We start from the raw sequence: 14,275 nt of genomic DNA, 5'->3' as shown, positions 1-14,275 counted from the left end.
TTATTTGCAATCAAACCAACTATTACTCTTCATTTCACGGATAACTTTCTTGGACTTGGTGTCTATCTCATACTGCTTTGAGCCATGGAAAAAATAGAAATGTCCTAGAAATAAAAACAAAATGAATAATTACTTTTGTACAAATGTACATTCATACTCTTTCCACAAACACTGCTGTAAATTAAAATGTGTACATGTAAAGAATCACTCTTACTAATTTCTATAATGATTCTTGAATCTATGGAAATGCAAATTTTCCAATATATTCAACTATCAAAGTATTTTTTTTCTATTTACCTTTTTCCTGAAAAGCAGCATCAACCTGATTGCCAATTCTTGGAAAGTCAACTGATATGCGTCTTGGATAACCCTTTTCCATGGATTTGGTGACTTCGTCATAACTGAATGAAGAAATGAAATGAAAATAATACATAAGCATGTGATATTTAATACTGAATCCAACTGACCTTTACAAGAAGTAAGTCCTGCCCTTAGCTAAAACTTATTAACCATGAGCTACTGTGAACTCATTGAATTGTATCAATTCTTACTACATGAATACTTTCACCTTTACTAGTCTATGCACAGTTGTTCTTAGCGATTCTGACAAAACAGTTTGTTTTTCCTACTTGATTGCTGGTAGGATGCAAAGACATTTCGATACGTGACTTTCTTTGTGCTTAGGAGTTGTCGATGGGACTAGTCACCTGAGTGAAGCTAATCATACACATAAGACTTTGTAGGATGGGGCCTTGGTGAGCACTTAGCTATGTCTCATCTAAGAAGAAATATTAGTGGCTTTTGTGTGTGTGTGAGGGAAGTGGTTACAAAATCTGCCTCTTTGTAGAAATGTTTTCTGAATTTAATTTTAGAAACAGACAGAGTTCAGTTCCCCACTGCACAGGACAGTAGCAGTGCTGTGAAGTTCAGCCTTTCCCCAGCCCTGATCGGGTAGCAGTTGAAATAAGAGGATGTGCTGGTCTTTCCACCCTCACGCGTGTTCCAAGCTTCAGAGACTTTCCAGTTAGCTAAGGCTGTAGAGCAAACTCATTAATCTCTCTCTAAGTGGTCTCGGTGCCACTCAGTGGGACAGAACACCAGACCCAGGAGGTGTGTGGGTTACACTACCAGCTCTCCTACCACTGGAGGTGGGGCATACCACTTGGGCAAGACAGCTCATGGCAGGCATGAACTGCAGGGACACCACAGGCACAAATAGAGAACTCAGTCAGGGCCAGGAGATGGGCACAGGGAGCAGCCAAAACGTGGAGGTCACTACAGGCCTGTATCACACACAAGGATCAGCCAATGCTGAAAAGGAGCGGGGTACCTTAAACTTGGACTAAGAACAGAGACTGGAAGGGCAGTCGAGATTTTTACTGATGGATTTATGATGCACTACTATTAACTGTTCTTTGCAATGACTCCGGGGCTCAACCTGTGCTAATAACGGTGCCGGACTGGAACTCTGCAGTAGAGCATTGGTCACAAGAACGAGAAAACAAAAATAACTAGAAAGAAAAGTGAAATTGACATCTCTATTCTCACTGACCCAAGTGAGAGAAGGGCAAGGACAACAGATATAAATGTCTCCGCTAAGCTCTGTACAAACCTGTAACACAAAGCCAGTCCCTGTACAAATTACAGTATTATACTATAATGACCTGGCCACTGTGTTAGTGTCCTACCTTCTGCTGGATAGAATTGGATAGGTTCACCTGTGTTATAGGAACATACTACAGTAAAAGCTGTGTTATTTGGCCTTGTACCAACCAGAAAGAGCTATAAACCGATATTTCTGATCTTCACAGGAAGTCCAGTTTATCTAGTTGGTGCGGGGCCAGCAGGCTCCATCCCTGGCTCCTTGGAAGAGGAGACATGTCCCTCCTGTTCCTAGGCAGAGGAACGGCCACGAGGGGTTGGGCGTGCGGGAAGGGGGAGGGGCATGGGCTCTGGGAGGGAATGTGGGTCCTGGAAGGAGCTTAAGGCATGGGGTTGGGGCATGGGAGGGGGTTTGGGGTGCCAGATCCAGGGAGCGCTCACCTTGGGGGGCTTGCTGCAACCAGTGATCTGTCCCTACTGTTCCTAGGTGGAGGCATGGCTAGGTGGCTCTGTGTGGTGCCTCCTTCCGCAGGTGCCATCCACACAGCTCCCACTGGCTGTGGTCCCTGGCCATGGTTCCTAGCCAATGGGAGCTGCAGATCCAGCACTCAAGGTAGGGTGGGGACAGAGCATAGAGCTGCCTAGCTGAGCCGCCCCCTAGGAACAGCAGGGACAGGTCACTGCTTGTGAGGAGCCCCCCGAGGTGAGTGCCCTCCAGATCCGGCACTCCGCACCACCTCCCATGCCCTAATCCCCAGTCCCACTCCCCCTCCCACATGCAAATTCCTTTCTTCTTAGTTAACTGGAATTTTTCACTTACTGGCACCCTCCATTCCCCCCACATGCCTCATAAAAAAGCTTTTACTGTACTAGCAGCAAATGGAAAATGTTCTTTAACTCGAATGTTTTAAGGAGAAGGAAGATCTGACTTCTATCTCTATTGTCATTGAAATTCAGCTTAATAATGGGGTGTGCGATCATGAAATCCTATTCAAGGGAGCCACAGATTTGTCATAATTCCAAATGTAAAGGGTTAATAAGGCTTTAAAGAAGGTGCATGGATTATTTGCTGGGAGAATTTAATCTTACCTCCAATACTTGTCATCTACAAAGAAGTACGCTTTTTTGGTATTCTCGTCATAAACAGCGGCATCAATTTTCTTAATATATCTCGGAAAGCCCAGGGTGTGGATGTTCCTAGGAAAACCTGGATGTACAGAGTATCCACTGATAACCCAGTATTGGTTGCCTGTCAAGAAAAACAAGATAGAAAAGTTTGATAGGGACATCTGAGGAGATTAAGCAGTATTTAATTACAGTCGTGGAGCCTCCCCAAGGAAACGTTTATGTTCCCTGTAGGATGAATTCCATTGATAGCACTGAATTTGAAGATAATCCTTTCTTGCAAAGGCAGCTGGAATGTTTAATATTTCAGGACACTTGGATTTATTGCTTTATAAATTCATTAGAGTAGTTAAAAAAAACATTCCCCCTCCCATTGGAGCAGAGAGTGCTCAGCACCTCTGGAAATCAGGCCACTTAGTTAGGTGCCTAAATATGAATTTAGTTGACTAAATGTAAGCACTCCATTTTATATAACTGATCCTCTCACCTGCCTTAAGCACATCATTTAACTTCACTCTCAGTTTTCCTCTCAGTTATGAAATAGGCACAATATCTTATTCCACAGGACTGTTGTGAGGTTTAATTAGTTAATGACTGTGAAACTGCACTTTGAAGTGAAAAGTTATGTAAGTGCTGGGTGGTGGTGGTTATTAATAATAATAATAATTGCTTCTTCATTTCCACATGTAAGAAGAATGTCTAGAAATTCAATAGAAATACCTTTAAAAAGAAACACTTGATCCTTCTTGTCAATTTCATAAGCAGCTTGAAAGCCAGATGGCAGGGCTGGCCAGAAGGAAGAAATTAAATCATGCTCAATACCTGGGAAATAAGGACTCTTGCGCCACATAAACCTGATTGAAAAGACAAGTTGCTTGTTTATATAATCATATTTTACCATTAATGCATGAGATCATCAACAGGGAAATTCAATAAAAATTCCAGCTACATGAGCTGTACATTTGTTCATTAGTTGCAGGTGGTGGGACATGCCCCCAACCCACAGATCATGTCCCCTTAGAGATGCAATGCCCATTTCCTAGTGCCCTCTTCAGTGCTACAGAGAAATCCTGATCTTCTATTTATTTGCACTGGGGTTCTTCCACCCTGCCCTTTTACCTCACCCTTTCCCTCCCATTCCTTTGGGCCTCAGTATGGCACAGGACAGAGCTGAAACCTATCTGTAATGCTGTGTCAGGAGGAATCCTTTTGCCCACCATGTAAATGCAGCTATCACTTTGGTGCAATGTATCAGCTCTTTGACAGCACACAGCAACACTAAACTGCACTTTTTAGGAGGGACATTTAAGAATAATTTCTTCCATTGAATCTTCAGGAGGCATTTATGCAGGCAGAATGTCATTCCCTGAGTTGGTATTTGGCCAAAACCCTGGGGATGCCACTTTTATTCCATCTTGCAAGAAGTGCATTGGGAACTTTAAATGACCCATTAAAGGGAGAAGTATCAGATCTCATTGAAAAGATGGTGCCTCTAACAGCAGAGTGTCACCAAGCACTGCAGCTGCAGCCTTGACTCAATGCTGTCTGGAGGCTGAGAATGCCACCTACTGAATCACCAACAACACTTTCTATAGCCCCATAGTTTTCCCTTTAGATCTGCCATCCACAGCCTGACACCAGTCTGTCAAGAACAATGCTTCATGTGATATGGCTGCAGGCCAAAATACAATGCTCTGATTGCACAATTGACATGGAAATGTAACAGACTATGCACAGGATGACTAAGGATGATTTAAAATACTAATATTTACTCACCTGTCAGAAAGTCCAGTTACTTCGCCCAGGTTGCGTGGACAAGTAGAAATTTGTGAGGTTGTGTTGACTATACATTTGGAAGGAAATCCCTCCTCTTGCCATTACAAGTGTAATCGAAGCAAAACTCGATGTTGACAAAACAGAAATAATTTACCTGTCTTTAAAGAATATTATTTCCCCACGGAGAGTGGTGATGGCATCAAAAGTCACGTGAGGGTCACAGATGCCTGTGGTTGATGTTTCTGTGGGTGTTCCTTTAGATGGTGTGGAAGCTGGTGGCTCAGTAGAGGTTGGGGGTCCTTAGGGAAGAGGTTAAAAGCAGAATTGGAAGGTCAGTTAGTATTGCTATCCCAGAGCTTGGAGAACAGCAATACTGGGCCAAATTCTCAGTTGGTTTGAAACAATGTTTTCCCATTCTATCTAGGTAATTATATGGCCACCACTGAGCCATATTTTCTGAGCGCTTCACAATCTTTAATGTATTTATCTTCACAACAGCCCTGTGGGGGAGGACAATGTTATTATCCCCATTTCACGGATGAGGGAACTGAGAGGATTAGTGACACAGAAGCTCTATTGCAGAGCAAGGAATTGAACCTGGGTTTCTGGAGTCCTAGCCTAGTGTCCTGACCACTGCCTCTCTGAGTTCCTCCTTGATATGAATGGAGCTGTGCCAATTCACGTCTGCTTAGGAGCTGGCGCAAGACTGTCACAAAGTTTCATACAGAAATGTATGTAAACCTTTCGGATTAGTGATGCCCAGGAAGCATTCACCTCTGCAAAGGGGTAGGGTGTGTGTGCCTAATATGCAAGAAGAAGAGGTCACACTACGTGCTTCTCCTCACAGCTAACCAGCTCAGTTGGCTCGTGCAGATGGAGTTAGAGTGAGGCATGGCATTACCTGCTTCTCATCCCTTTGTCTATGATTAGCACCCAGAGGACACAAGAGGGAACACAGTCCCTGTGTAAAGGTAAGAGCAAGGACTGCAATTACAGCCAGCCCCTGTACACTGCTCTTAGGGCGGAGGAGCCTTACCCGCTTCACACTCCACACAGGTAGGCCACAGTATGGCTCTTGGTTACACATTCTCATTAGATTGTAACCTGTATGAGAGAGACTTTAAAAAAAAGTGATGTTTCCTCCTTACCATATAGGGTCTGAATGCCTTCAACATCATCCTGAGGGAGCCTGTAGTTTCTGGTCTCTGTCTGCAGATAGGATGGATACATCAAGGAGCCAAGGACATTTGAATGCTGAAGACCCAATGAGTGTCCAAACTCATGAGCAGCAACAAGGAACAAGTTGAATCCTAAAAATATAAAAAGCATAGCATGCATGTAGATTAAATAAATGTCCCCGTAAAATAATAGGAAAGGACGGGTGAGGTCCCAGAGGAGCGGAGAACGGCGAACATAGTAGCTATCTTTAAAAAAGGAAAACAAAGGGTATGTCTACACTGCATTGTAAATCTGGCTCTGTGGGACCTGGGATTGGAAACACAATGTTTCCAAGCCCATGCTTAAGCATCCATACTGCATTGTAAATCTGGGTTTACACTTGCTGGACCCAGGTCTCATAGTCATATTAGCCCATCCATATGGCACTCCACATACCCTTCTGACTCTGGTCTGCAGCTTGAGCTGTGTCCACCCTGCAAAATGACAGGGCTTGGATCCAGGTCACAGTGGAACTCAGGCTCTGAGCCACCTGGGGTTATAGTGGATCACAAACGGAACCTCAGCCACAAATGTGATGTACATGCAAAAAACGCTAATATGATTCTAAGGTGTATTAACAGGAGTGTCATACGTAATACACAAGAGAGAATGGTGCTTCTTGTGAGGCATCAGCTGGAGTACTGAGTCCAGTTTTGGATGCCACACTTTAAGAAAGATGTGGACAAATCAGAACGTATCCAGAGCAGAGAAACCAAAACGATAACAGGTTTACAAAACATGACCTATGAGGAAGGGTTAAAAAAAGCTGGACATGTTTAGTCTTGAGAAAAGATTGTGAAAAGAATTTGTTTTTGATTATGTAAAGGGTATTACACTTTTTTTTCTTCAAAGAAACAAATATGAGGCCAGCCAACATGAAAGCTTCTGTTCAGACTGCAGAAATATCCCTCCTTACGTATAACCAAGGTTTTGTTCATATTGATGAATTCAGAGGCCAGAAGAGGCAATTATGTTTGTCTCAACTGACTTTCTGAATAACACAGGCCATGGAATTTCACTCCGTAATTCCTGCATTGAGCCCCATAGCTTGTGATCCCATAATCTAACCTATGATAAAGCACACTAGAGAGAAGCACCCAACATGCACCACAAATACACTAATCCACTGAACACACATAATTTTCCCTGCACAATGTTGTTAAAAGTTATCATCACTTTATTAATATATTTTGTTTTTAAAGTGGTGAGTTCAGTATTTTACAACTGCTAAGAACCTCAACCTAAGGGCACAATTCCATGCCATACACTAGTAATGCCTATTGACTAACTCAGTCAAACAGTCCACCTACATGGTAATTCCAGTCACTTCACGGGAGCCACAGTTGTAGTCATTGCATTGACTTTAGTGGAATTACTATGGATTGTCATGGGTGTCACTGAGCTCAGAATCTGAACCACTGATTTCAAGGAGAATTTTGCTGAGAAATATACCAGGCTCAAACCCTTTATATGTAGTTATTACTGAGCTGCATTACTTTTGTGCTCCCATCTCTTTCCAGTGTAAAAATGAGCTAATAGCTCTTACAATCAAATACTGCACAGCAGAGAATGCTAATAAAATGGTAAGGAATACTTACCTTTCAAATCTTTTGTCCAGTATTCATCCTCATCAAAGTGGGCATCTCCACCAATACCTTCGCCCGGTGCATAGGCATGAGCAAGAGTTCCACCCACTCCATCAAAGGAAAAGAAGTCACCATGAACTAGAAAAAGATACATAGAAAGTATGATTCTTCTCAATCAGGACTGTAAGTAAAGGAGTCAATACTTATCATTGACACATGGGGATTCTCTTACACCCAGCTGCAAAGGAGATCATTATATCTGCATCGCCTTCATAAACTCTGGTGAATTTCAGTGGGGTCACACTGCTCCAGACGTTCCAAGCCTTCTCAATCGCTTCATTTACATCAGCTGGTTCCATATCTGGCGTGTAGTTCAAAATCCTTTAAAAGCATAATAAGGAAATAAATTTAGGCAACTAAAAATGCAACTAACAAGACATGTACTTAACGTAAAACATTTTGCTTCCTTGTTGTCTGTATGTTACTATTTGTATGTCTTGTGTTTTTAGACAATATGCTCCTTGATACACAATATATGTCTACCTCTGCATTTGTTTAGTGCCTACAACAATAGGGCTTTGATCCTCATTCAGGCTCCTAGGTGCTACCATAATGATAAGAATAAATAATAATTAACATATAAATCTAATTATTTCTGTAATTCCCAGTGGCAATCCAGGAAACACATTGAAATATTACCTATATTTCAGATCTGTTTTTGTCCATCTAGGAGACCCTGGAAAGGTTCTGAACTGACCAACATCCGGTATTCCACACCTGGACTGCTTCATCACCTCCAAAGTTTTGGAATCTAGTTCCCCAGTCACTTTCAGCCCAAAGAATTCCTGCATTTCTCGGATTTTGTCAGTTATGGCTTTGCTGTTCTTCATTTTAAAGATAGGTTCTGCCTCTGTTTTAAGTTTATAGTACTTTTCCAGATATTTCTGATAAGGAAAAAACAGTCACATTTTATGACATTCATGTTTCTTTGAGAATGTGTAGAATAATCTTAATAGTTATATAGTTAGTCCTGTGATCTTAATATGATAAAAGACTAATTCTTCCTATCAGCTTTATTCATATATACTATCAACAATCATTACCTCAGCAAATTGCATGTCTTCTTCATTTTTCTTCTCAGTTTCTGGGAATGCTGGAAAAGCATAAGAAAATGCTACACAAAGTAAGATCTGGAATGAAAGACTCTTCATTTTCAACATCACTTCTTTCTCCTATCACTAGTTTAACAAAATCTCTCAGTCTCTATCTTTTCTGTGCATGTATCTTCAGTGTCCTGATATATATACCACTTGGGTGCTCTGTAAAGTCAACAGTGACATGACTCACAGTTTATAACATCCTCTGATTTTTCACAAAACATACACAATGCTGCTTTTAGCAGAAGTATGACACACTATAGGTGACCTCGTCTGAAACCCCCAGATTTTGAAATATTGTCAGAGGATGTCCAGGATACTTTCCTATTCCTTTCCTTCCTGTTTTTCCCCCTTTCCTTCCTAACTTAGTCCAACATTTTCAAACATGAGTTCAGCACCAAAAGTCGTATCTAGTCATCTGCATAAACATAGTCTGATTTTTCAGAGGTGTTAAAGGGCTGCAGTGTGAGAAAAAATATTATGCTAGCAAATATTTGAGTTGTCTTAATGTAATAAATTGTTCCAATTTTTTGCCAATAGTTGTCTTGTTTTATAAGCTAAAATTGTAATATGAAATTATTTTGCTTTAAAATAATTTTGTTTTGTTACAAGTCTAGTCTGCTTGTTAAAAGATTGTTTAACTGTTCCCTTTGCTGTTCCCTTTAATTGCTCGTTAGAAAATTGTTTAGCCATTCTTTGTGTGAGTGCGGATGCAAGTGTGTGAGTAAATAAGAAGAGACACCATCAACGGGATAATCACCAAAGAGGGAGTGAAGAAACAAAGATGCCAGTATTATCTTGTCCTGATGGCCAAAGGGTGCAGATTAACAACCTAAAGTACAAAGGTATCTGCCCAAAAACAAGAACAAAATTCCGGATAAGAAGATGAAAGATGGTTATGTATACAACCAGTTCTGTGATAAACAATGCAAACATGACACAGTAAGACTCGTAGACTTGCATGAGAACTAACTACTATCTAAAATGGGTGAGAACACAGAGCTTTGGGTTCATTCAAGACCAGAGCATCGGAAGCGTTCGACTTGAGGTCTCACATTCAAAAATGGCTAACTTGTTTTTCAGATCAAATTTTCATTCCGACTCTCTCCTTCCCAAACCACGTTTGTGCACAAACCATGGGAAATGTCAGCTTCCAAAAGTGAATGTTTCAGAAAGATGCCATCAACTAATGACAGGACTAAAATGGAAATAGTTGTGCAACCTTAACTCTGGCACAACATGATTAGCACCCCACTATAAATAATATATCCCCTCTGGAAGCAGCAAGCATATGGGTGTTGCCACAATATATCCTGGGGAAGGTATGAGTAACCATGTCATAATCTTTTCCCAGTTTGATTGCTAATCCATGGGCCGTACCATAGGACTTTATGAGGGAGAGTAGGACTTTGACATCATTTTCTTCCTGCCTCTCCACAATGCTTGAAATGCTGTATCTCATTCAATGCCATTTGATACATGGGACCATAATGTTCTTATCTGTAAACTTCAGTCCCTAGGACTGGCAACTGAGCATGTTAGTAACTAAAAAATTACAGACCAGATTGTGCCTGGCTCTTGCCAAGGGCCCTCAGAAGGGTGAGGTAGGCTAATGAACAAGTTCATTTGCTATGCTCTGCAGACTGAAGTTTACAGATAATGGTTTTATGGTTCTGAGTATCAGATGTGATGAACTGAGACTCAGCATGACTGTGAAGGCCCAGATGTGCAAGCCAGGTCAAACTGACAGCCACAGAGGTGACTTCTGCTGGTTGTCAGAGAGCAGTTCACACATTTCTAAGTAATGGTACAGAAACCATGCCAGGGGTATCCAGGAGACACTGTGACTCAAATCGTCCCTCTGAGGCAGTGGTTTTCAAACTTTTTTCCTGGTGACCTAGTTGAAGAAAATTGTGGATGCCCACAACCCAGTGGCTCTGGGGTTGAGGAGTTTGGGGTATGGGAGAAGATATGGGCAGGGGCAGAGGATTGGGGTACAGGGGCGAGGTCTGTGGGCAGGGCCGGTGCAAGGAAGTTTCGTGCCCTAGGAGAAACTTCCACCTTGCACCCCCTACCCAGCTAACTTCTCCCGCCTCCACGGCAGCTAACTCAGCCCCCCACGCAGGGATCCTCCCCGCAGCAGATAACCCCACCACCACCACCACTACAGCTAACCCCTCTGCCTCCCGTCCTCCCACGGCAACTAACCCCGCCCAGGGAGACTCTCCCTGTCCCCCCACGGCAGTTAACCCTGCCTGGGGTGACTTCCCCCCTACTGCCACGGCAGCTAACTCTGCCTGGGGACGCCACCCTCCTCGGAAGCTACCCTGCCTGGGTAGCCCGCCCCAGCTCACCTTGGCTCCACCTCCTCCACTGAGCACACTGGTGCTGCTCTAATTCTCCTCCCCTCCCAGGCTTGTGGAGCTGATTGGAGGAGACTTAGAGCTGGGCTGTGTGCTCAGCGGAGGAGGCAGAGTGGAGGTGAGCTGGGGTGGAGAGCTGTTGCCCTGTGCGCCCCCCCTTTACTGTGGGTAGCCCTCCCCACGCACCCCCCCACCCAGCTCACCTCCACTGCATCTCCTCCCCTGAGGAGACTTTTAGGTGCCCCCAACCACTAGGCACCCTAGGCAGCCGCCTAGTTTGCCTAAATGGTTGCACCGGCCCTGGCTGTGGGGTGGAACTGAGAATGAGGGGTTCAGGCTGTGGAAGGGGGCTCGGGACAAGGGGTTGGGGTGCAGAAGGGGTAAGGGCTCTGGGCTGGGGGTGCAGGCTCTGGGGTGGGGCCGGGGATGAGGGGTTTGGGATGCAGAAGGGGACTTCAGGTGTAGGGGGGCTCAGGGCCAGGGCAGGGGTTTGGGCCACCATGACCCAGTCCCTTCCATTCTGCGACCCAGTACTGGGTCATGACCAACAGTTTGAAACCCTCCATTCTGAGGCACATGTCCTTCTTTGCTTCCCCATTGCTCTTGGGATAGACAGGGAGAGATGAGTAATCTGCTACTGGCCTATACCAGTAGCACCATTACAATTGACTGCACTGCCTGGTGCATGTGTGTGAGGGAGGGATGCTGGAGACCAGGAGCCACTCTCTTGCTCTGGGTGGGGGATGTACAGAGTTTAAAACATATATTTGTATAATACAGAAGTGAAAAAGCAGAAATCCCTACAGCATCACTGACAGGCTCTCAGGAAGCAGTGCCCACTTCTACAGAAGGGAAGTTCAGTGATTTAGCTTAGTTACTCATATTCATCGCTAGAGTGACTGAACACCCCACAGTCCTTAATATATTATCCTCACAGTACCCCTCTGAGGTAGAGAAGTGCTATTAGCCCAATTTTATAGACAGGGAACTGAAGCACAGAAAGGCTAAGTGACTTGCCCACAGTCTGTAGCAGAGCTAGAAATTAAACCCAGGAAGGGGATAGGTTTAGAAGCTAAAATAATAAAAGAACAAGTTAAAAATCTCTTAGAAATGTTAGATGCCTGCAGGTCACCAGGGCCTGATGAAATGCATCCTAGAATACTCAGGGAGCTAATAGAGGAGATATCTGTGCCTCTAGCTATTATCTTTGGAAAATCATGGGAGACGGGAGAGATTCCAGAAGACTGGAAAAGGGGAAATATAGTGCCCATCTATAAAAAGGGAAATAAAAACAACACAGGAAACTACAGACCAGTTAGTTTAACTTCTGTCTGAGCACAGGGAAGATAATGGAGCAAGTAACTAAGGAAATCATCTGCAAACAACTTTGAATGTGGAAGGTGATGGAATAGCCAAGCATGGATTGTAAAGAACAAATCATGTCAAACCAATCTGATAGCTTTCTTGATAGGTATAATATCTATGGATAATGGGAGAAGCGTGGATGTGTAATACTAGACTTTAGTAAGGCATTTGATAGGTTCTCAACATGATATCTTATCGATAAACAGGTAAATCAATTTAGATGGGGCTATATAAGGTGGGCATAACTGGCTGAAACTGTACTCAGAAGTAATATTACAGCATCCAATCCTGCTGGAAAGTAATAGCAAGGGGGTTCCGCACGGGTTTTTTGGACCGGCTCTGTTCATATCTTCATCAAAACTTAGATGTTGCATAGAAGTAGGTTTATTAAGTTTGCAGATAACACCAAACTGGGAGGACATCGCAACTGCTTCGGAGGACAGAGTCATAACAAAATGAATTGGACAAATGGAGAAATGGTCTGAGTAACCGGATGATTAAATAAAAGACAAACGCAAAGTGCCCACTTAGAAGGAACAATCATTCACCATACAGATGGGAAAGAGACCGCTAGGAAGAGTGCGGCCGCAGAAAGGGATCTAGGAGTTATGGTGACCACAAGCTAAACATTAGTCCACAGTGTGATGCTATTAGTAAAAAAAGCAAACTGATTCTGGATCATTAACGAGTTGTTGTGAGCAAGACCGAGAAGTCATTCTTCCGTTCTGCTCTGCACTGATTAGGCCTCAACTGGAGTATTGCGTACAGTTCTGGGCACTGAGATTTCAAAAAGATGTGGAGAAAATTGGGAGAAGGTCCAAGACAGAGCAACAAGAATAACAGGTCTTGAGAACATGACCTACGAAGAGGCTGAAAGAATGGTTGTTATTGAAAAGAAAGCGAGAGGGGACAATAGATTTTCAGTATCTAAAAGGTGCCATCAGAGAAGGAGAAAACTTGTTCACCTTAGCCTCGTAAGGAAAAAAGAAGCACATCTAAACTGCCAGCAAGAGAGATTTAGGTGGACATTAGGAAAGTTCTATGCTGTGAGAGTGGTAAATACTGAAATAAATTGCCTAAGGAGAGTTTGAAATCCACCCATCTCTGGAGCTATTCAAATAGGTTAGATAAATGTCTATCCGGGTCTGGACAGTATTGTGCCTGCCAATGAAGGACAGGGACTGGACTCGATGACCCTCGGAGTCCTTTCCAGTCCTTAAGTCATGAATCTATGAAGAGTCCATGGCAACTTATAGACTAACAGACGTATGGAATAGAGCTTCCGTGGCTGAATATCCCACTTCGGTCGTTGCATAATCACCTACTCGTCGGATCATGACAATGCACCGCGAATGGGACTTCAACTGAAAGTCATGGCTCCAATATCGTTTTAGTCTTATAAAGTGCCACACGACTTCTTGCTGCTTATTAAGATTTCAGCGTACAAATATTTTCTTGACAGTAAAATCAAATCCAGCGCTAGTCTGAAATTTGTTGATTCAACTAGATATATTGTTTAAGGCTACCGAAGTGAATGGCAGTTTGGCAATTTGGTTATGGAGGAGGAGAAGAGAAGAATAATAACACAGTTTCAAACAATCACACTCCACTCACACTGTATCTTGGATTTAGAGGCTTTTGATACTTATCCTCACTATATATTCCTTAAAACATCTAGGAAACACAACCCGCCACTAAAGAGGGTGAAACGGTTGGACAAGTTCCCAGAAGCATTGGTGTGATTCACAATCAAGTCGGAAGGCATATCAGTTTGGGTCCCAGGGAAACAGTTTAGATCCATTCTTGCAAGATCTTCTTACAATATTTAGATAATGCATATAGAGAGTCGACTTACTTAAGTTTGGATGATACCAACTGGGAAGGTGCAAGTGCTGGATAGGATTAAAATTTCAATGTTGACAATGAGAATATGATCTGAAAAATAGGATGAAATTCAATTAAGGCGAAATGCCAATATCCACTAGAAAAGAGACAGAGTTAACACCTTACAAAACTGGAAATGACTGCCTAGGAAGGGAATACACACAAAGGATCTGGCACTTAGGTATAAGCTACTAGACAA

The 14,275-nt window shown here is 43.0% G+C and overlaps 1 protein-coding gene across 1 annotated transcript; it reads right to left on the bottom strand.

Moving 5' to 3' along the window:
- LOC116837662 (stromelysin-1-like) lies at positions 1-8,527 on the bottom strand. Its single transcript, XM_032802240.1, has 10 exons — positions 8,411-8,527; positions 8,007-8,251; positions 7,540-7,688; positions 7,320-7,445; positions 5,652-5,813; positions 4,658-4,802; positions 3,448-3,581; positions 2,692-2,851; positions 298-401; positions 1-104 (listed from the first exon to the last, which is right to left on the bottom strand). The coding sequence occupies exons 1-10, from the start codon at positions 8,525-8,527 to the stop codon at positions 1-3; spliced, it is 1,446 nt and encodes a 481-aa protein (XP_032658131.1).
- Positions 8,528-14,275: the final 5,748 nt, after the last annotated feature.

This window comes from Chelonoidis abingdonii, chromosome 1 (assembly GCF_003597395.2).
Source record: "Chelonoidis abingdonii isolate Lonesome George chromosome 1, CheloAbing_2.0, whole genome shotgun sequence".
Classification (NCBI taxonomy): Eukaryota; Metazoa; Chordata; order Testudines; family Testudinidae; genus Chelonoidis; species Chelonoidis abingdonii.
This window is presented reverse-complemented; position numbering and strand designations above follow the sequence as displayed.